The 22941-nt window shown below is 37.7% G+C and overlaps 1 protein-coding gene across 1 annotated transcript in view; it reads left to right on the top strand.

Annotated features, from left to right (window-relative positions):
- Nucleotides 1-22941, top strand: part of PRTG (protogenin) — a 129080-nt gene that overhangs the window by 65421 nt on the left and 40718 nt on the right. The window contains exons 5-11 of the mRNA XM_030931785.1: nt 616-753; nt 1007-1165; nt 2101-2260; nt 3480-3727; nt 6207-6371; nt 8554-8859; nt 9609-9797. Of these exons, the coding sequence (XP_030787645.1) occupies nt 616-753; nt 1007-1165; nt 2101-2260; nt 3480-3727; nt 6207-6371; nt 8554-8859; nt 9609-9797 (1365 nt within the window). The remainder of the gene's footprint in view (nt 1-615; nt 754-1006; nt 1166-2100; nt 2261-3479; nt 3728-6206; nt 6372-8553; nt 8860-9608; nt 9798-22941) is intronic.

The following is a 22941-nucleotide window of genomic DNA, read 5'->3' as shown; positions in this document are numbered from 1 at the left end:
TGGTTACTAGGCTGTGGAGAGAAGAAGAGATTGAGAGTGACCGCTAATGGGTTTGGGATTGTTTTGGAGAGTGATAAACATGTTCTAAAATTAATTGTGGTAGTAGTTGTACAACTCTGAAAACTCTAAAAACCACTAAATTATATACTTCAAATGGATGAATTGTATCGTATGTGAGTTATATCTCAATAAAGTTGTTTTAAAAAGAGAAAAGTGAGTGATAAAGGCCGGGCACAGTGGCTCACGCCTGTAATCCCAGCACTTTGGGAGGCCGAGGCGGGTGGATCACCTGAGGTCAGGAGTTCGAGACCAGCCTGACCAACATGGAGAAACCCCGTCTCTACTAAAAATGCAAAATTAGCTGGGCCTGGTGGCACATGCCTATAATCCCAGCTACTAGGGAGACTGAGGCAGGAGAATTGCTTGAACCTCGGAGGTGGAGGTTGCGGTGAGCCGAGATCGTGCCATTGCACTCCAGCCTGGGCAACAAGAGTGAAACTCCGCCTTCAAAAAAAAAAAAAAAAAAGTGAGTGATAAGGATAAATGTCCTACTAATTTCACTTATTATATCTTATTTATAATTTATTTTTGTATTCTGTCTTTTCCTCCCCAAAGCTAAGGAGTCTAAATCCTTCCACACACCAACAATTATAGCAGGTCCACAGAACATAACAGCATCTCTTCATCAGACTGTAGTTTTGGAATGCATGGCCACAGGAAATCCCAAACCAATCATTTCTTGGAGCCGCCTTGGTAAGAATTCTCAGGAAAAACAAAACAAAAAGTATTTTCCTCAACTTTTGTTCATTCTAATGAAATTTGTAAGATGTTTATTTTATATACAAAAACACAAGTTTGGCTATTGAATGTCTTAATTTTTTGCCTTTTAGAGAATTTCATACTTAATTTTATACTTTCCATGATTGATTGCTTGGATAGTGGTCTTTTGACATAATTTCAGATTATCTGTTACATTGTTTTAACTGAAGTATTCTCCTTGAAATAGATCACAAATCCATTGATGTCTTTAATACTCGGGTACTTGGAAATGGTAATCTCATGATATCTGATGTCAGGCTACAACATGCTGGAGTATATGTTTGTCGGGCCACTACCCCTGGCACACGCAACTTTACAGTTGCTATGGCAACTTTAACTGTATTAGGTATGTTCCTTTCATTCTGCAATCAGGGGAATCTTACATTTTAACGTATGCCATTTTATCTCATTCATAGCTTACTTCTGTCTTTCTTGAGCTTTGTAGCATTGATATGAAGTATTGTAATCCAACGATGAATTTCAGGAAAAAAGTAAATATTTATGTTAAAATATAACTGTAGAATCATTCTGAGGTCACCATTCTGTTTACGTGCATACCGTTATGTTTCTTCTTCTTTAAGCTTCTCTTCTATCTCCATCACACCTACACACATATCCATGTACCTATTTGCCAATTTAAAATTGTAATCTCGGCCGGGCGCGGTGGCTCAAGCCTGTAATCCCAGCACTTTGGGAGGCCGAGACGGGCGGATCACGAGGTCAGGAGATCGAGACCATCCTGGCTAATACGGTGAAACCCCGTCTCTACTAAAAAATACAAAAAACTAGCCGGGCGACGAGGCAGGCGCCTGTAGTCCCAGCTACTCGGGAGGCTGAGACAGGAGAATGGCGTGAACCCGGGAGGCGGAGCTTGCAGTGAGCTGAGAGCCGGCCACTGCACTCCAGCCTGGGCGGCAGAGCAAGACTCCGTCTCAAAAAAAAAAAAAAAAAAAAAAAAAAAAAATTGTAATCTCTTGATTATAGCCACTTGCACTGCATTCGCAAGTGGCAATATGTTGTTCTTAGTTAAGAAGGATGATAGGCACATATATTTTAAATGTGTCTTTATAGATGCTCTGAATAGGGAAATCGTGGAAAAAGTGAACACTGAGCAGTGCCAAGAAAAGGCACCTGGAGTGATGTGTGAAGATGTAGATAGGAGCTCAGCGTGTCAGCCATCTTCAGGAATGGGACTTGTTTCATTTACTGTTTTCTTCCTTGACTCTTTACATCATTCCTATTAGGATCACAGAAATATTTCGTTTTTTTCTTTAAAAATAGCTCCTCCTTCATTTGTTGAATGGCCAGAAAGTTTAACAAGGCCTCGAGCTGGCACTGCTCGATTTGTGTGTCAGGCAGAAGGAATCCCCTCTCCCAAGATGTCATGGTTGAAAAATGGAAGGAAGATACATTCAAATGGTAGAATTAAAATGTACAACAGGTAGGCTGTGTCACTTTGCTACCATTTTATATATGACATAATGGCTTTCGTAATTTTTATGTGAAATGGTTATAATTATATCAAATACCTAAATTATCTTGATAGTTATTAACAAAATGAAACTAAACTAAGAAATTAAGATTTATAACATTAGCATGTCATACATGTGCTATACTAAATACTCATGGGTATTTTATACATGGATCATGAAAGTGGTAGGTGATAATAAAATGAATGTTACACAGTTCGCCAAACTCCAGGGTTCTCGTGCTGTTAAGCCACTAGTTAAGTTACCGCAAGAAAGCATATTAGCTCTTTGGGGTCTTAGTTCCTTCTTCCAAACAATGAGAAAATTAGAAGAAATAATTCTCTAATAATTTCTCCATAGTTAATGATTTCAAGAATTCATTTTTATTAGCATAAATACGAATTATTGTAACATTCTCATTTGTGTTGAACAAAACTTAAAACATTTTTGTTGACCTGAATTTTATGTGCACATTAAAATATTCTGTAAATTAGATGCTATTCAAGTAATATAAATTCTTAATAAGAGCCACATTTAAAAAAATAAGTTGTTACCTAAAGCAAAGAGCATTTGAATATCACAAATTCTAATGCAGACTCAAAAATGAGTAATGTAGAATATTTTTCACTGGGACAGATTACATAGTTTATTTTGGGAGGTCAGTAACTTTTATCATCTGAAATGAGACTATATAAGCCAGGCATGGTGGCTTTTGCCAGTAATCCCAGTGCTTTGGGAGGCCAAGGTGGGAAGATCACTTGAGCCCAGGAGTTTTAAGACCAACCTGGGCAACATAGTGAGACCTTGTCTGTACACAAAAATTACAAAATTTAAAAATTACACATGTCCGTAGTCCCAGCTACTCAGGAGGATGAGTCAAGAGGGCGAAAGGATTATTTGAGCCCAGGAATTTGGTACTGTAGTGAGCTGTGACTGTGACACTGCACTTCAGCCTGGTTTACAGAGTGAGACCCTGTCTCTTTAAAACAACAACCACAAAAAAGAAAATGACAAAAACACAAACACACCAAAAAGTCTCCAGGATTCCACATAGTTACTGCAGGGTTCTACAAATGCTTGATTTTAATTTGAATTTTAAAATAAAATGAGAGTATATTTAGCAATAGCTAAACTTTAGTTTGAATTCATTCTTAGAATTTTTCATGGAAATATTTTTTTTTCTTTCCCCAGTAAATTGGTAATTAACCAGATTATTCCTGAAGATGATGCTATTTATCAGTGCATGGCTGAGAATAGCCAAGGATCTATTTTATCTAGAGCCAGACTGACTGTAGTGATGTCAGAAGACAGACCCAGTGCTCCCTATAATGTACATGCTGAAACCATGTCAAGCTCAGCCATTCTTTTAGCTTGGGAGAGGCCACTTTATAATTCAGACAAAGTCATCGCCTATTCTGTACATTACATGAAAGCAGAAGGTAAGTAATATTAGGAGGGCTTATTTTTAAGTACTCCTTGCTATCAAGGATTTGTTTTCAGTACGAATAATGCCTTACATAATCCACAAAATATTTTTGAAATTCTGTGGCATTTATCTTCTTTAATAAAATAATCTATCATCTTTGTATTTATTGTTTTCTAAATTTCATGTTGTTGTGTACTTTGTATATGTAAGTATAGTTGAAGATTTTTCTGTTTAGAAACAGTTACCAGCTAATACAAAGCATCACTGCCTGCTTAGAAGTTACAAAGTGGTATACTTATGAATTTCTTTCCAGACAAGGCATAAATTCCTTAACTGAGACTTAATATTCCAATTTAAGTATGCAGTTACATTAGTCATAGTGGTGTGACTTGAGTAAAATAATAAACTATGTATATTTTTTATTATTTTTAAGGGAGAAAGTAAACATTGTCAAATTCCCCATATTTTTGATTTTGTATATTTTAAATATTTTGTATATTATGAATGTTTTCTGAAATCACATAGAACCCTCTGAAAATTGAACAGGACATTCTTTACTCCTATCTCATCATATAAAAGTAGAAATCAAATGTGTCTTAAAATTTTTATTCAGAATTATTGGTTCTATTTTAGAGATTTAAAAATTTTTCTTATATTTTACTTTCAGCAAATATCTTAGAGGAAAAAGAGAAACTACTGATAAATCCTAGAAATTTCTCTATTGATTTTTCATGGAAACCATGGTAAAGGCTTAGAAATTTCAGTTCTATGCTTAAACAGCTTAGCTTTTATGGAATATACGTTAAAAACAAATTCAAACACCTAAGGATGGGGATATAATAAAATTATCCATAGAAACAGGTGGTTTGTTGTTGCTGCTGCTATTTGTTTTTTGTACTTTGAAGTAGGGTTTTGAAAAGGAATATTTTGAATGTAAATCAGGGGTCATGGAAGCAAGAAGAATGAAAGTCTGATAACTGAGCATGCTGGAGTATGTTAATTCCCTTTTTAGTGATTTATGAAGGTAAAAGGAATGCTGGTTTTGGTGGGGACCACTCTTGTTCCCTATTATGGTTGTTTCATTAGAGCCTCCACATGCGGCTCAGTGGTCTATTCAGGAACGGAACAAGGCTTTTTAATTCGAACTCAAGGACCTTGTTTGGTAGGTCAGAAATCGTACTATGCGGCTCCTAATTAACAAGCCATTAGCCAGTCTGTTGTGAAATGCCTGTAATCTTGTCTAATTAAAATGCTATCAAGTTAATTCAGAAATGTGGGAAAACTTAATACTGGAATTTGCCTTCTGTTTTGTTTGTAAATCCAGTGTGGGGAGAAGGGACTCCGTCTTTAGAGAGATTTGATTAAGTTGACATGCGTTTACTGTGAATTGTTAGCAAAGCACAGTGGCTGCCAATGCTCTTGTTCCACTTTACAGGTTTGCTCTGTAGGAATTAAATCCTACAAAGACAAATCCTCTTCTATACCTTGCCATGCATATTTGATTAAGAGTTGCTGAGACTTTTTTTCTCTTAAAAAAAAAACAACTCACTGTGGGAGAAAGCATTTTGAGGCACATTCTGTGACTCCCAGTTTTTTGCCCTCAGTATTATAAATAAAAGAACAACTTATGTCAGTCAAATTTAATAGAATCTCGAGGGGCAAAATGAGCTCTTTTGCAGGACAACTTTTGGTTTGGTTTGTTTTTCTAAAGAGTGGAGCCCTTGCATTCCCTACTGTCTCTCCATTTATGTTTAAAAGGAAAAAAAAGAACAAAAAACCACCATGAGTTGAAGCAAGTCAAGTTTACACTGTTATGGATTACAATATTCTGTTGTGTTAAGCTCTGTTATGTTGCTACTGTACATTGTCTCTGCTATGGGTTTTGACTAGATGGTAAATGAAGTTTGGAGAAGATGAATTCTTTTCAGTTTGATTTATTCAGGAAAAAAAGTCCTCTAGAAATTTGTAGCAAAATATGGTTACTTTTAGAAAATAAAGACCTTCCTGTTCACATTTTGTAAAGGGGTGTGGAAGAGATTGAGATTAGACCCAAGGACCAGTGTTTCACAGTGCAGGAAAATGGTCTTGTTTATTTTATTTTGAGTATCTGTCATTTTAAAACATGGATTCTTTAATTTAGGTTTAGCCGGGCGCGGTGGCTCAAGCCTGTAATCCCAGCACTTTGGGAGGCCGAGACGGGCGAATCACGAGGTCAGGAGATTGAGACCATCCTAGCCAACAAAATGAAACCCCGTCTCTACTAAAAATACAAAAAAAAACTAGCCGAGCGAGGTGGCGGGCGCCTGTAGTCCCAGCTACTTGGGAGGCTGAGGCAGGAGAATGGCGTGAACCCGGGAGGCGGAGCTTGCAGCGAGCTGAGATCTGGCCACTGCACTCCAGCCCGGGCGAGAGAGCAAGACTCCGTCTCAAAAAAAAAAATAAAAATAAAAAATAAAAAATAAAAAAAATAAAACATGGATTCTTTAATTTAGGTTTAAATAATGAAGAGTATCAAGTAGTCATCGGAAATGACACAACTCATTATATTATTGATGACTTAGAGCCTGCCAGCAATTATACTTTCTACATTGTAGCGTATATGCCAATGGGAGCCAGCCAGATGTCGGACCACGTGACACAGAATACTCTAGAGGATGGTAAGAAAACATGATTCTAGATCATTTCGTTATGAATGTTCGTATGCTTTTGTCAATTTCAGTGAAGAAATGTGTTTTAAAGAAAATATATTCTTTTTCGTTAAAAAACAGGTATGTTAAATTTGCCATTCAAAATCTCATAGCATGGTAAGGATAAAGAGCACTTTCAGAATATAAAATTCAATAATAAAATTCTTACATTCGGCCAGGCGCGGTGGCTCAAGCCTGTAATCCCAGCACTTTGGGAGGCCGAGACGGGCGGATCACGAGGTCAGGAGATCGAGACCATCCTGGCTAACACGGTGAAACCCCGTCTCTACTAAAAAATACAAAAAAATTAGCCGGGCGAGGTGGCGGGCGCCTGTATTCCCAGCTACTAGGGAGGCTGAGGCAGGAGAATGGCTTGAACCTGGGAGGCGGAGCTTGCAGTGAGCTGAGATCCGGCCACTGCACTCCAGCCTGGGCGGCAGAGCGAGACTCCGTCTCAAAAAAAAAAAAAAAAAAAAAAAAAAAAAAAATTCTTACATTCCCATTGTATTTCTTCAGAGGTTCCTAGTTTAACTTGTAAATATGTTGCAAACTTTTTTGTACTGAATAGAACAAAATGTGAGTTTTTCTAGGCATGAATAACTGTAATGACCATTACATATTGAGTGTGTGTAGTGACTGAGGGCCAAAGGTACTGGACTTCTAAAACTTGGACTTTATACAACTTGTCACCTGTCAAAAAATTCTTAGCACTTAGTACCTGTTGATTAAATACAGTATGCTTATACTCCTTAAGGGGGAAAATGTTACTTCTTCAACTTGTTTCCTAACCACGGGTTGAAAATTGAGTTGTAGTTCTTTTACGGAACGCCAGACCTTCATATTATTCTTATAATGGTGGGAAATTTCATCCATTAAGATAGCCCTAGAGAACTGATTCTCCTCCTCTCAGTCTTTATATCATATTGTAAAAGGAGGGATCTGTCTTTCCAGAGTCTCTAGAAGACCTTTCTTAGGATCCTGCAATGTGAAAGGGAATTATTTAATATATGCTTAATCATACTGTTCTCCCTTAGCAAATGTTTTATCCTCAAGTAATGATCTGCTCTTAGTTTTTAAAATGTTTTTGTGTAAATAATCCCCAAATCTCCTTTTTGTTCATTTAGTCCCAGATCTCTTATTATATCTTTATAATGTCACTTATTTGGGTGTTTATAAAATCAGACTTAGACTAAGTGAAAAAAGGTTCACTTGTGTGGATACTGAATCCAAATTTTAGTTTTCATTTAAGAGCCTATTCCACTTCAGAGTGAGCTGCAGTATATATGACATCTTTAGTTACCTGGTTACTATTAACCTCTGTTATGCATGTCTAAGGTGAAAAGCAGGCTAATAAAGATAGACTTTTTTTTTTTTTTTGGTTTGTGAGGTCTGTTCTCCCTCTATATCCTTGAAGAAAGTGAGTCTTAGTATATAGCAGGGAAACACTGTAAAAGGAGCTATTATTATTTTCTTCTTTTTGTGTCTGAAGAAACCCGGATACAGAGAAGTTAATTTGACCAAGATCACAGAGTCATACATGGTAGAACAAGGATTCAGACACAGAGAAGCTAACTCTAGAACCCATCTGAACTCTTAGTATTAGACCACCTGTCACTGTATTTGACTCATTTTCCTGAAATGCCAGTGTTATTAAAATGTTTGGAGGAAAAACTTTTTATATTAAACAACATATGTTGTAATTAGGAATACAAAATTCACATTAATTTTTAAGATGCAACTCTTACACTTCAAAATATGATTTGCTCGGTTATAACTGTAGAATCCTAGGCTTCCCCACCCTTGTATAATTGACTCTCCCTTGTTTCAAAGCCCCTTTGGTGGGATTATTTGAGAAGTATTCTCATATTTTGTATGAATATCAAACATTCTCATATTCATTCCAAACAGCAACAAAACAGTCACAACCACAGTGAAGAATATCTTATATTCTTTGTTCCACACACTTAACCCTCCCTCGTTATTTTTTCTTCTGTTTTCTGGTTTATTCTCTGTTTCACTGAAAACCTCTGCTAGGGCCGTAAGTGTCTCTTCTTTATTATATGTCGCTAATTAACAGAATGCAGTTACTGGTGTGCTAAGTGGCAATTCAATTCTAAATATTCATAAACAACCTGTTTTCTTCTATGACTAGTTCCCCTGAGACCTCCTGAAATTAGTTTGACAAGTCGAAGTCCCACTGATATTCTCATCTCCTGGCTGCCAATCCCTGCCAAATATCGGCGGGGCCAAGTGGTGCTGTATCGCTTGTCTTTCCGCCTAAGTACTGAGAATTCCATCCAAGTTCTGGAGCTCCCGGGGACCACTCATGAGTACCTTTTGGAAGGCCTGAAACCTGACAGTGTCTACCTGGTTCGGATTACTGCTGCCACCAGAGTGGGGCTGGGAGAGTCATCAGTATGGACGTCACATAGGACGCCCAAAGCTACAAGCATGAAAGGTGAATTTCTGAAGACCGTTGAGAAAAGATAATACAGTATTTTTACTTTTGAATCAAGTTTTTCTTTTCGAAATTATGTTTATATTTTTTAAATTTTGTTTTATAAATAAAAATATTCTGTAGGTGATGGACTTAATGGAACAAAATTAAACTTTTTATTAAGTGGTTGCTTTTGCATAGAGTTTATTTGTGTGTAAACTTTTTGGTTGCGCTGTTAGTTTGCTTAGCAAATCTCTCGTGGACAGATCAGTACAAATCAAACTGAGTCTCCAAAGTAAGATATTCATAGAAGCCTAATTAATATTATTGCCATATATTTTTAAAATCCTTAGTTCAGTAGAAAGACTGTAGGACTGCAAAATTCTAGACTCTTCTGTTTTACTAATGTGGAATGTAACATGACTGGTTTTCTTGTTAATTGACTGACAAGAGTGCCTGTTCTCTATATCACAGAGGAGTAATGGATGGCCAAAATTAGAAAATATTTATTGCCCCTTTGAAAAAAAAATTAAATATCTAGATATCATTATTATTTAGATATCTTGGTCTTTTTAAGATAGTATTTTACATATTTTAAATTTTGATCTCGAAGTTTAATATTGTGAAATTTGGAAAGTTAGGTTATGGTATAATGATTGGATTGAAACTTTTGGTAATTGTTTGTTTAAAACTGAGAGAACTACCCTATTCTGTGTCTTTATGTGGATGTTGGGTTGTTTATACATACATTTTCTGATGAATTTTACTAGCCCCTAAGTCTCCAGAGTTGCATTTGGAGCCTCTGAACTGTACCACCATTTCTGTGAGGTGGCAGCAAGATGTAGAGGACACGGCTGCTATTCAGGGCTACAAGCTGTACTACAAGGAAGAAGGGCAGCAGGAGAATGGGCCCATTTTCTTGGATACCAAGGACCTACTCTATACTCTCAGTGGCTTAGGTGAGTGAGTTTGTACTGTGCTTTTCCCTTTTTCCTTCCTCTCTGACCAACTGGGAAAAAAATTATTGAATAGAAAGCAGAACTGACTTAATGGTACAAAGAAAAGAATTGATTTTACTGTGTCAGTGTGTATATGCTACTGCCGAAGCCAGTGATTGGTCTTTGACTTACCATTGTGAGTCCAGTGGCAAAATATCAGGCAGCCATTGTATCTTTCTATCTTTGTCCAGCTCTGCAAATCTGCTTTCCTTTGTGGAGTTCACTTCTGATAGATTGAGTTCCTGATCAATTATTGTGAGTGTATGGCGGATGTAAAATAGGAATTAGAACAGGGATATCGGCCGGGCGCGGTGGCTCAAGCCTGTAATCCCAGCACTTTGGGAGGCCTAGACGGGCGGATCACGAGGTCAGGAGATCGAGACCATCCTGGCTAACATGGTGAAACCCTGTCTCTACTAAAAAATACAAGAAACTAGCCGGGCGAGGTGGCGGGCGCCTGTAGTCCCAGCTACTCGGGAGGCTGAGGCAGGAGAATGGCATAAACGCGGGAGGCGGAGCTTGCAGTGAGCTGAGATCCGGCCACTGCACTCCAGCCTGGGCGACAGAGCAAGACTCTGTCTCAAAAAAAAAAAAAAAAAGAACAGGGATATCACCAAATAATATTCAGTGGTTAAGTTTCAATTAAAATGTGCCTGAGAGTGCTATATAATTGCTATATAATTATGAATTAGGTATAAAATAACTGAATATTTATATAGCTGTAACCCAGGAACACTGGGAAAAAGCACTTAACTTTGTGATTGAGTTCATCAGTGTTCTGAAAGACACAGTTTTATTCCCTAGTCTTCCTATCTTTGTAGAGTGAAAGGAATTTCATGATGTAAGCATGTTTAGTAGAAAGTAATGTGTATCTAAAATGAATACGTGGGCCGGATATGGTGGCTGATGCCTGTAATCCCAGCACTCTGGGAGGCCAGTACGGGTGGATCTCTTGAGGTCGGGAGTTCAAGACAAGCCTGGCCAACATGGTGAAACCCCATCTCTACTAAAAAAATACAAGAATTAACTGAGCATGGTGGCATGCGCCTGTAATTCCAGCTACTTGGGAGGCTGGGGCAGAATAGCTTGAACCTGGGCAGAGCTTGAAATGAGCCAAGATCACGCCACTACACTCCAGCCTGGGCGACAGTGCAAGACTCTGTCTCAAAAAAAAAAAAAAAAAAAAAAAAAAAAAAAGTAGATATAAACTGATATAAACTCATCAAGATATAAAGTGTACACTTAGCTATTTGTTGCTCATAAGTAGATTTTTACCCTTAAGTACAAAGCAGTCCCTTTAATTATGATGACCAATCTGCTAAATACCTACTGAATTGTTACACCTTCTGGACATATTAGGATTTTACAAAGCACTCTGGCTTTTCCTTTCACAGACTGCCCTGTGAAGGTGAGGGGAGGTAGGCTCAGCAGTCCAACCGTGGGCTTCTCCGTGTCCTTCCCTGGCCTCACGGTAGCACAGGCTGTGAAAGCAGCATTGGATTTGAGTCTGCACAGTAAGAAGCAGTGGTGGGAGACTGTTTTCAGATGCAGGGACACAGAACTTCATTCTGTGGTTCTATGCAGTTTTCCAGATGGTATTTTGCTTATAATCTCATTATGTTGGTTTTTAATTTAATCTGCATTCGGTTAAATAAGTTTCACTATTGATCTCTGTCACACAGTTTTTTCTTTTCTTTTTTTTCTTTCTTTTGTGTGTGTGTGTGTATGTGTGTGTGTGTGTGTGTGTGTGTGTGTGTGACGGAGTTTCACTCTTGTTGCCCAGGCTGAAGTGCAATGGCACGATATCAGCTCACCACAACCTCTGCTTCCAGGTTCAAGCGATTCTCCTGCCTCAGCCTCCCAAGTAGCTGGGATCACAGGCATGTTCCACCACACCCAGCGAATTTTGTATTTTTAGTAGAGACGGGATTTCTCCATGTTGGTCAGGCTGGTCTTGAACTCCCAACCTCAGGTGATCCACCCACCTCAGCCTCCCAAAGTGTTGGGATTACAGGCGTGAGCCACCATGTCCAGCCTGACACATTTTTATAAATGATGAGGAGAAATTACTTATGTTCCACCTTCCTTAAGCCATTGATACTGAGATGACATTAGCCCAACCTACTGCCACTGAAGCCAGCAACATTTATTCCTAGTTACGGCTTCTCTGTCCCTTTCCCTGCGTATTATTGATACAAGAAAATTTTGCTTAGTTATTATATAAGAAACATGATTTGGGACAATTGTTGATGAAGAATCATAGATCAAGCTTACTACTTCTCATTTTCTGTTAAAGAAAATATGAATATATAGAAGATACAAAAAAATACATTCTTAGCATGCTCTTATACATCACAGGGAGCTTATTCTCAATAGGTGACTAATTTATTAGAAAAAAATTGGGTTGTGAAAAGTTTAGAGAGACATTTTATTAAAACTTTGGCCATTAATTCTTCAAAATTTTCTACAGATACATACATACATATATATACATACAACGCATGTGTGTTTTTATTTATAATGAGGAAGACCCATTGATCTTTGTTAAACTTTTTAAATCATCTCTGAACTATAGTCAACTTTCAAAACTTTTATTTTCTGTTTTAAAATTAAATCATATATTACTGCCCTTGTTTTTATGTTGTGAAATCCACTGTGTATGCTATTTGAGGTGAATCCATTTAAAATCACTTCTAATGCATCAACTGGGAAATTATTTTGTCAGTATACTATGTCTATTAAAATAGCTGCATGTTTCCTGACTGTGGAATTAGATTGAGTGGTTGGACTGATTGCAGTTCAGGATAACAGAGACCTCTCGCAGCTGTAGAGACTTTCTTGTTAGACAGCAGGTTCCGCACCCCTGGAGCTACCAAGTCAAGGCTGGAATGGCTGACTAGCAGAGATGCAGTTGTGTATTCAAGCATTGTGCAGCTGTTGACTGCATCACCTTTAAGGTGCCTTTTAATCTTGAGACCTCTATGGTCTAGTCTTACTTTCCTAGAAAGTCAGTGTTGGGGCCTTGCCAAACTTAGAGCAGTCAAATACGTTTAACTCACTAAGCAGGCAAGTGTTAGCAGCTATCCTTTCCTTCTTACTTTTGAATATTGGGAGGGGAGTATGTTCTGTTAACTGGACAACTGACCATCTGTGACCATTTTTAGTGAGAGCATCTGGCGGTAGCTGCCTGTTTAACAGAGAGTGATGTGTCTGGGGGGCATGAGGTTAAGGGAATCCTATCTGTGTCTTGCATGGTGAAGACTTGCTTTCACTGAGCTTTTGCACATTAAAGATACTCTAAGTGGAGCTAGATTTGCTAAGTAGGCCTGGAAATGAAATTTAAATGCTTCTTTTTGCTGATTCAGTGTCAATTTGAGTAACAAACTAGTGTCTCAAAATTTCATTTTCATACTAATCCCCTTTCTGATGCCTTTATACACATCTTTTTATTTTTACTTGTGATAATTAAGTTTTCAATTTAAAAAGTATATTATTGGGACATACTCTCCTTGGTAATACACACAGTTCTTTGTTTCTGGAAGAAAGAAAAAGATGAATGAACTTACATATTTCAATTCATTTAACAAGCATTTTCAAATATTTTTCTGAGACATTGTAGTACTACGTAAAAAGGTGTAACAGATGTAATCTCTGCTTAAAACAAGAAATATTAAACAAAAGACATTTAATTGACTGATTTTTCCAATATCGGCACAAATTTCTAGTGAACTAAATTTAATTATACTTAGCAATGAAAGTTATTTTAGAACTTTTTACTCTAAAACCTCAAAGCTCAGTTCCCTAGATGTAGAGTTTTTTTTAAGTAGCTAAAAAGATTATTGTGTCTTTCATAGTATAATATAAATATTGGCAGAGTGATGGAAATATTTCGATGTTAGCTTGTTTGATTTTGATGACTTAAAATGTGGTTTGATTTTGATTAGAACTGGTTTACTTTAGGGTGGGATTGGAAAAAAGCATTAGACTTGTGATTTAATACATTTGTGTGATTTGTTCTAAGTGGTGGTTTGAGACTTTGTATCTTTGTGGTGATTAATTTCACTTAGATTTATTTTCCCCTAGGCACTTTCAATGTTTAGCTCCCCTTGTAAGTAGGATTTTTAAATACTTGTTATATTCATCACACAATAAACTGAAGCAAAATTAGTACATACTTGTGTTCCCTGTTAATTGGTTTAAATAATTTGTTCCTCTTTTTTCATCTGTTTATTTCAGAAATTGGCTTTAAATTCTGAAGTTAGCTTATAATTACAAAGGAACTGTTTTCACAAGCTGTCAACTGTTCTGAATTATTAAGTCTTTATATGAAAGAATGAAAGGGGGCAGATTTTTCGGTAGTACTGTTGTTAGATTAACATTTAGGACACTGATGTTAGATCATCTTTAGCTTTTATTTTGCCAAATAACTTGAGCTTGTTCATTATTTTATTTAATTTTACAGTAAGCATGATTAGTGTGAGCATGAGATTTCACACCAATTATAAATGAATAATTAAAATAGTAAACGATACACTACAGCATTTTATTTATTTATTTGAGATGTAGTCTCGCTTGTCAGTCAGCCTGAAGTGCAGTGGTGCCATACTTTTGGTAGAGGCGGGGTTTCATTCTGTTGCCCAGGCTGGTCTTGAACTCCTGGGCTCAAGCCATCCACCTACCTCAGCCTCCCAAAGTGCCGGGATTGTAGGCGTGAGCTACCACGCCCAGCCTTACTCATTCTGTCAAACAGTCACAAAATAAATTTATTTAACTGAACTCAGTAAACTTCTTTAAAGGAATACTTTTGGAAACTACCTGCCTTGTAGACTAGAAAACTAACTTGACAAAAGTGTAGTACAAATTATAACAAAAGAGAACACTTAAAAACTATTGTATTTCACTTTCTTCGCTGTGAAATATTTTTAAGTTACTCTTTCTTTTGTTGTGTTTATTACTATGCCAAAATATGTTGAAACTTCAACATAGACTTTTTTCTTAATTTGCCAATAGAGCAGAAATTTTTGAATATTTCATTTTCTGCAGTATCTTAAAGTATCAAATATGATTGATACTCAACTCAAATTTTAGAACTTAATATTTGAAAAATTTAGAAACCAGTACTTCAAAAGAAATGAAGTATTTGCTTCTAAAAAAACCCTACTAAAAATACTATTATATTAAGATAGTAAAAAAGAAAAGATTTTTCATTTGCCAGTTTGCAGCGGCCTCTAATTAAAAATAAAGTGTTTACAGATTGATGAAACTGTAAGAGCTATATAAGAATTACAGTACATTATCTGGTTATTTTTGTTCCTAAATTATTTGTCTTAAATGAAAGGTCACCTGCCATTGTAAAATACTTTATGTTCTCTGGATGAATTAGAGGTATATCTCCTCCTTACATTTGGAAAGTATTGCCCAGATTTTAAGTCTCAAATCTTCTGGAAAACCTCTTGTGACTCTAAATGGTGTCAGTCATTCCCGTAGTACATCATTTACAATGTCCTATTATAGAAATCACATGACAATGACAGTAAAAGAAAAACATCAAATAAGTTTCTTGTCTGTTGCTTGGATTTGACTTCAAATTTCACAGCTTATTAACAAATTAAATCCTAGCTGTTCACCTAATCTTTTAGGTAGGGATAATGGTATTGATTTTAGAATGTTAGGGAGATTAAATGAAATAATGCATATAAAAGTTAGCATAGTGCCTGGGAAAATTGCATTATAAGTTCTCAACACATGTTAGTTGTTTTTGTTGTTAAAATTATTATCCTCCCAGGAGAGCAATGTATTTAAAAATTGAGCCTGTATTTTAAAAATTGTGTCTGTAGGCCGGGCGTGGTGGCTCAAGCCTGTAATCCCAGCACTTTGGGAGGCCGAGACGGACGGATCACGAGGTCAGGAGATCGAGACCATCCTGGCTAACACGGTGAAACCCCGTCTCTACTAAAAAATACAAAAAACTATCCGGGCGAGGTGGCGGGCACCTGTAGTCCCAGCTACTTGGAAGGCTGAGGCAGGAGAATGGCGTAAACCCGGGAGGCGGAGCTTGCAGTGAGCTGAGATCCAGCCACTGCACTCCAGCCTGGGCGACAGAGCGAAACTCCATCTCAAAAAAAAAAAAAAAAAAAAAAAAAATTGTGTCTGTATGTTTTAAAAATATTTTTTGAAGTAATTTACCATGATCACTAGATTTGAAAGCTAATGCATCTTGAGCTTTAAAATGTGTATGGATTACCCACAGATCTTGTTAAAACACAGATTCTAATATTCAGTAGGTTTGGGTGCGGCCTGAAATTCTTGCATTTCTGCCCACTTTGAGAAGTAAAGATCTAGACCAGGAGTAAGCAAACTTTTTCTGTAATGGGACAGACTGTAAATGTTTTAGGCTTTATGGGTGTTATGGACCCAATGTTTATGTCTTCCCAAAATGTATATGTTAAAGCCTTTACCCTAAATGTGACTCTGGTTGAATATAGAGTCTGTGAAAAGATAGATGATGAAGGTTAAATGAGGTCGTAAGAGTGAGGTTCTAATCCAGTAAGGTTGATGCCCTTATAAAAAGAAGAAGAGATGCCAGAGCATGCTCTCTACCATGTGAGGATGTATCAAAAGCCCAATCACCTGCGGGCCAGGAAGAAAGCCCTCACCAGAAACTGAATCCTGCCAGAGTGTGATTTTGGACTTCCCAGCCTCTAAAACTGAGAGAAAACAAATTTCAGTTGTTTAAACCACTCGGTCTGTGCATTTTATTATGACAGCCTGAGCAAGACTGATACAGTGGACCATATAGTCTCTTTCACAAGTATTCAACTCTGCTGCTGCAGCACAGAAGCAGCCTTGAAAAATACATAAATGCATGTGTGTGGTTATGCTCCAATAAAACTTCATTTGTGGACACCGAAGTATGAATTTCATATAATTTTGACTTGTCACAAAGTAGTATTCTTTAAACAATTTTGTTCAGGCTGGGTACAGTGAAATACAATCTCATGTCTATAATCCCAGCACTCTAGGAGGCCGATGTGGGTGGATCACTTGAAGTCAGGAGTTCAAGATCAGCCTAGCCAACATGGCATAACCCTGTCTTTACTAAAAATACAAAAATTAGCCGGGGGTGGTGGTGCATGCCTATAATCCCAGCTACTCAGGAGACTGAAGCAGGAGAATCACTTCAACCTGGAAGCCAGAGGTTGCAGTGAACCAAGATTCCGCCACTGCACTCCAGCCTGGGTGACAGAGCAAGACTTTGCCTCAAATAATAATAATAATAATAATAATAGAAAAAAATTTTTTTGACCACTGAAAAATTAAACAAAACAAAGCAAAACCTTTTTAGCTGACCAGTATATCAAGGGCACCAGGCCACATTACTAGAATTTGGAAGTTCTAGATTTAGACTGTGTGTAGTTCTTGCTTCTCAAAGTGCAGTCCCAGGACCAGCAGCATAATCTGGGAGTTTATTGAAATGCTGAATTTCAGGCCTCCCCTCTACCTATTGTTTTAACACATAAGGGTAAGGAATTTCGACATTAGGTTTATGCCTTTCTTGTTAAGCCAGTTCTGAAACTGTGTTTAAGTGTTTTAATTTCTCCGTCCTTTTATGTGAGTTAGCTCTCAGGCGGCATCCAGTCACAAATCTAACAACATGTTCTCTTCCCAGAAAAAAACCTAATTATTCTTGATTTGGTGCATCTCATTTTAGGCAACTGTGATTCTGCTAAATTAATTAGGTTTTGTGGTTTTAGATGAACAAGAAAATAAATATAGCCATGGAGTCCATAAATCCATGACATAAACTGTTATTTGAATCCACAGGGTAAAGCCAGGAGTGTTTAGTAGTAATTCAAGAAGAGAATATTTTCTAACCCATTCAGCTACCGTCATTGAGCTTTTCAATGTGTGCTTTTTTGTTGTTTTCTTGGCAGGCAGAGTCTTGCTCGGTCGTGCAGGCTGGAGTTCAGTGGCACCATCTCTTCTGCCTCAGGGGGTGCAACCTCCGTCTCACGGGGTTCAAATGATTCTTGTTCCTCAGCCTCCCAAATAGCTGGGATTATAAGCACCTGCCACCACACCCGGTTAATTTTTTTGTATTTTTGGTAGAGACAGAGTTTCACCATGTTGCCCAGGCTGGTCTTGAACTCCTGAGCTCAGGCAATCTGCGCACCTCAGCCTCCCAAAGTGCTAGGATTATGGGTGTGAGTCACCGCACCTGGCCTCAATGTACTTTTAACACTACTGTACTGTTTTCAAAGCCCTCCATAGCAGTGTAAGTACAGTGTTTTATGGAACCTAGTAGGTCTGAGATGAAGAAGCTCGTATGTTTTCTTAGTGGTTCTCTTGCTAGGCGGGTTGTGACATAGTAGCTCCTTGCTCTTGACAATCAGAGGATGAACTAAATTTAGAAATTTCTGATAACAAGCTTCAGTTACCACTAAATTAATTGCAAAATTGAAAGCATCCTCCCAACATGCAGTTTTAACTTCTGTGATATTCCAGCTAACTCCTCATGAAGACATTGTCTAGGAGATAGTGTCAGTTAGAAATGCAAAATTTCTGCCAGGTGCGGTGGCTCACACCTATAATCCCAGCACTTTGAGAGGCTGAGGTAGGAGAATTGTCTGAATCAAGGATTTTGAGACCAGCCTGGGCAAGGTGGTGAAACTCTGTCTCTACAAAATATCAAAAAGTTAGCTCAAAATATCAAAAAGTTAGCTGGACATGGTGGTACATGCTTATGAACCCAGCTACAGGAGGCTGAGATGGGAGAATCACTTGAGTCCAGGAGGTTGAGGTAGCAGTGAGCGGTTTGCACCACTGCACTCCAGCCAAGGTGAGGTAGGGCCTGTGAGACCCTGTGTCAAAAAAAAAACCAAAACATTATTTCTAAATTTAGTTTAGAACTTTACATGTGTATATATAAATATATAAAGCTGCTTAGTTTAAAAACATAAGGTTATCTGTACCAATTTAATTACCATATCTTGTTTTATAAATTTTTGTATTACAGTTTATTCATCTTGGCCAGGTGCAGTGGCTCACGCCTGTAATCCCAGCACTTTGGGAGGTCGAGGTGGGTGGATCACCTGAGGTCAGGAGTTCAAGACCAGCCTGGCTAACATGGTGAAACCCCGTCTCTACTAAAAAATAACAAAAATTAGCTGGGCATTGTGGCAGATGCCTGTAATCCCAGCTGTCTGGAAGGCTAGGGCAGGAGAATCACTTGAACCCGGGAAGTGGAGGTTGCAGTGAGCTGAGATCGCGCCATTGCACTCCAGCCTGGGCAACAAGAGCAGAACTCCGTCTCAAAAAACAAAAACACTTCTCACCCCCACCAAAAAAAAAAGCCAAACAAACAACAAAAAAAAAAACTCTACACAAATGTTTAGCTTTATTCACAGTTGCCAAAACCTGAAAACAACCTAAATGTCCTTCAGCAGGTGAGCAGATAAACTGCAGTACATCCGTACAGTTGGAATACTCCTCAGCAGTAAAAAGCAGCGAACTATATTGCTGCTTGTAACAGTTCATTGATGAATATCAATGTCATTGTGCTGAGTGAAAGAGGCCAGTCTTAAAAGGTTACATTCTTTATGACTTCATTGGTATGACACTCTTGAAAAGTGAAAACTGGGGCCAGGCATCGTGGCTCACACCTGTAATCCCAGCACTTTGGGAGGCTGAGGCGGGTGGATCACCTGAGGTCAGGAGTTCGAGACCAGTCTTACCAACATGGTGAAACGCTGTCTCTAATAAAAATACAAGAATTAGCCGGACATAGTGGCTGGCACCTGTAATCCCAGCTGCTTGGGAGGTTGAGATAGGAGAATCACCTGAACCCGGGAGGCAGAGGTTGCAGTGAGCTGAGACTGCGCCACTGTACTCCAGCCTGGGCAACGAGAGTGAAACTTTGTCCCCAAACCAAAAAAAGAAAAAAGAAAAGAAAAGTGAAAACTATATGGATGGAAAACAGATCAGTGATTGCCATGATTAGAGATGGGGGCAAGACTTGACTACACGAAGGCAGCATTGGGAGCTCCTGGATGTGATGAAATTGTTCTTTTTCTGGTTGTAGTGGTGGTTGCACAAATCTATACATGTGTTAAATAGGACCATACAACAAAAAATAAATTTCAGTATATGTTAATTTTTAAATTAGAAGACTGAGGGTTTTGAGATCAGATGACCAGGGTTTGATCCCAGCTCTCTAACTCACTGAAAGTGTGATCTTGGTCAAGTCACTTCACCTCCATAAACCTCAGTTTCCCCTCGACATTTAGATTGCTCAGGATTGTTGAATGTGGAACCCACAGGACAGCGGGTTGATACATAGTTAAGTGCTTGATAACTGTTATCTAAATATGATTAAGGAGAGGAAGAAATTAGAATGATGCTCAAGTGTTCTGAGGGATGGTACTTTTACTCTGGAGTAGGGCTTTTAGAAGTAAGACCAGGATTGGGGAAGTAGGAGATACTGAGTTCACTTTTTATCATATTGGGTTGGAAAGGTTGGTGTCCCAGTGGAGATGTCTATAGCAGCTTAATATATGAGTTTAGATTTCAGAAGAACTGAGATGGCGAATTAGTGTTGTGCAGTTGGAAGTTAAGGCTGTGTACTCTGCCCTAAAGGACCAGCATCTCTCTGGCTTAGCTACTTTGAAAGAAATTATCAGACTTCAGCAGAAGAAACTAGTCAGCATAATTGTAAAACAAAGGAAGTTAGGTCGCTTTTAGGAAACAGAGGCACATGCAGCAAATCTCACTGAAATTTCTCTTACTATGTGAAACTTCAAACTTTCTGAATTTTCTGAGATACATCTTTCAGTGGAGTCCCTTTAAAAAAAAAAATCTTCAAAGACTTTCAGAAACTGAAATTTTTCAGTGTAGATGAGGTCATACTTCTATTTGTTCTTAGTTTGGTGCAATTCCAAACATCTATCAGTCTCTCTTACGTGCCACAAAAGATGGAGGAATTTTTAATAAGAAAGAAGCAAAGGCGGTCAGGCTGCCATATTATGGGAGAAATATAGATGACATTCCAAATGGAATCTCCTAGCAAGTTACGGAAGATATTTTGCTTTCTTCAATATTTGAAAACCTTTCTAAACTTCTTTTTGTAACCCAGTTGAATGCAGTAGCTCAAACTATCATAATTTGCATTTCTGCCTCTTAAATTCGGAGGATTGCAAACAGTATTAAAACAACAGTGCTGCTGGAGAGAAGAAATACCTTTTACTTGCATGCTGTATATAGCATTGTATGAGAGTTGTATTAATGCCACCCTATGAGATGTTATAGATCATTTTAGTTCATACTTAAGTCATTTTGGAGAAAGAAGAAAGACAGCAATGTATGCCTATACTTAAACATTTTTTTTCACCATCTTTAAGAAAGTTCAACTTTCCAAAAAATTTCAAACACAAATAATTGGGAAAAGAATTTTGATGTTTTTTCCTGGACCTTTATATCCTTAGCCTTGAATAGTCATCACCTTTTGAAATGCTCTAAAACATGGAGAGCTCTGTGAAAAACATCTGTCTTGTTATTGAGGTGAAAAATGTGAACAAAATGATACACAGCTACTCCTCTTTTTTTTTTTTTTTTTTTTTGAGCATTAAGCAAGTTTTCTTTTTCTTCCAAGAATAAAACTGATGCATTTGCCTAAATGGTCATCACTTTTGTAGGTTTGAAGTTGTTTTACTGCTTTAGCAGCTGTGTGGCAAGTTTTCTAGCAGACAGTGGTGGTAGGAAGGGGGCTTAGTTGCATCTGGTTTCTCTTTGTAGAATGACTGAAAAGTTGATATTTAGTGGTTTTCTTGAGAAAGCAATTCATGTAGAGAAGAGTAACTTTTTTTTAGAACCTAAATTAGCTTGCTGTGATTCATATGCATGCATTTTGTCTTCTTGCTTAAAAAAGAAAAGAAAGAAAGAGTAAAGAAAATCGTCTACCCTGAAACTGCATAGCACAGATAACCCTTTGACCTTTGGCACTGGGTAAAGATTTACAGTACTTGTGGAGCCTCACTCCACATGCCTGACTGAAAAGAACCCTAAATAAAGTAAGGCCCCTGTGGAGATGGAGAAAATAAGCAGGATATGAGGAAGTTCCATTATTTCATGTGGCTGTGTTGCTGCCGCTGTTGTTTTAATCAGTTTATAAGGTGAAATACCAGTTGGGATGCATTTCCAGTTTAGGGGGTCTGATGTCAGTTAAGTTTGTGCTCTGATATTGGAAGAGTTGGAGTCAAGGATACCCTGGGCGTGGTGTCCTTCTCTGTATCTCTTGCACCCAGGGAATATCCCCTCCTGCTTTCTCCCTCAAATTAAATTCTCATTTGAAATATCTGGATAGTTGTTTGTTTGTTTGTTTTTGGGGAAAGCAAGACAATGAAAACTTTTTTTTGTTTGTTTTTAAGAAATGGGCGTGATCAACAGATGGGGGAGAGTGGAATCCCTATCACTTTATGTGTTAAGACATTAAGTTTTTCTTCAGATTTAAAACATAAAAAACACATGAGAGCAAAATTAGTTCCCCATTGTCTCCAGAAAAATTGGTTTAACTCTGCTCCAAATGGGACATCAAATTGAGACCTTTGAAGACATTTTCATAATTTATTACTTGACTTTACTCAGATCTATTTAATACTTCATAGCTTTCTACTGACTCTTTATGTATCTCTTTTAAAATGTCAGTGTTTTTATAGCACTTTGTATTTATATCTTGAGGTTTACCTACTAAATTGATTTTACTGCTTTATGTTTTGTTTCCTTTTTATATGTGCTAATAAAACTTCAAATAAAAGTTTCCTTGGTCTTAGGAAGATGCACCTAGGTATAGATAGGCTGTTGATTGTCTTGAAGGCCCAAACTTTCAAATGGTATTTCTACAAATGAAGAAAAAGCTTCAGTAAACTTTTCATTCTCCTATTTTTAAGAGTCTGTAAGCACGGTAAAATGCTTGACGGGAATTGCAAAGAGCATCTATCTCTTTAGAGAAGGAAGAACTCTTGTAGAAAATTAAATCAATACTGTCCATTAATCATATGGCACATCAGCCCTCAGACCACTCTGGAAGTTTCTGGTGAATGTAAAGAATCTT

The sequence above is a fragment of the Rhinopithecus roxellana genome, chromosome 5 (genome assembly GCF_007565055.1).
Source record: "Rhinopithecus roxellana isolate Shanxi Qingling chromosome 5, ASM756505v1, whole genome shotgun sequence".
In the NCBI taxonomy this organism is placed as follows: Eukaryota; Metazoa; Chordata; class Mammalia; order Primates; family Cercopithecidae; genus Rhinopithecus; species Rhinopithecus roxellana.
Note: the sequence above shows the minus strand (reverse complement) of the source record. Positions and strands in the feature narration are given on the sequence as shown.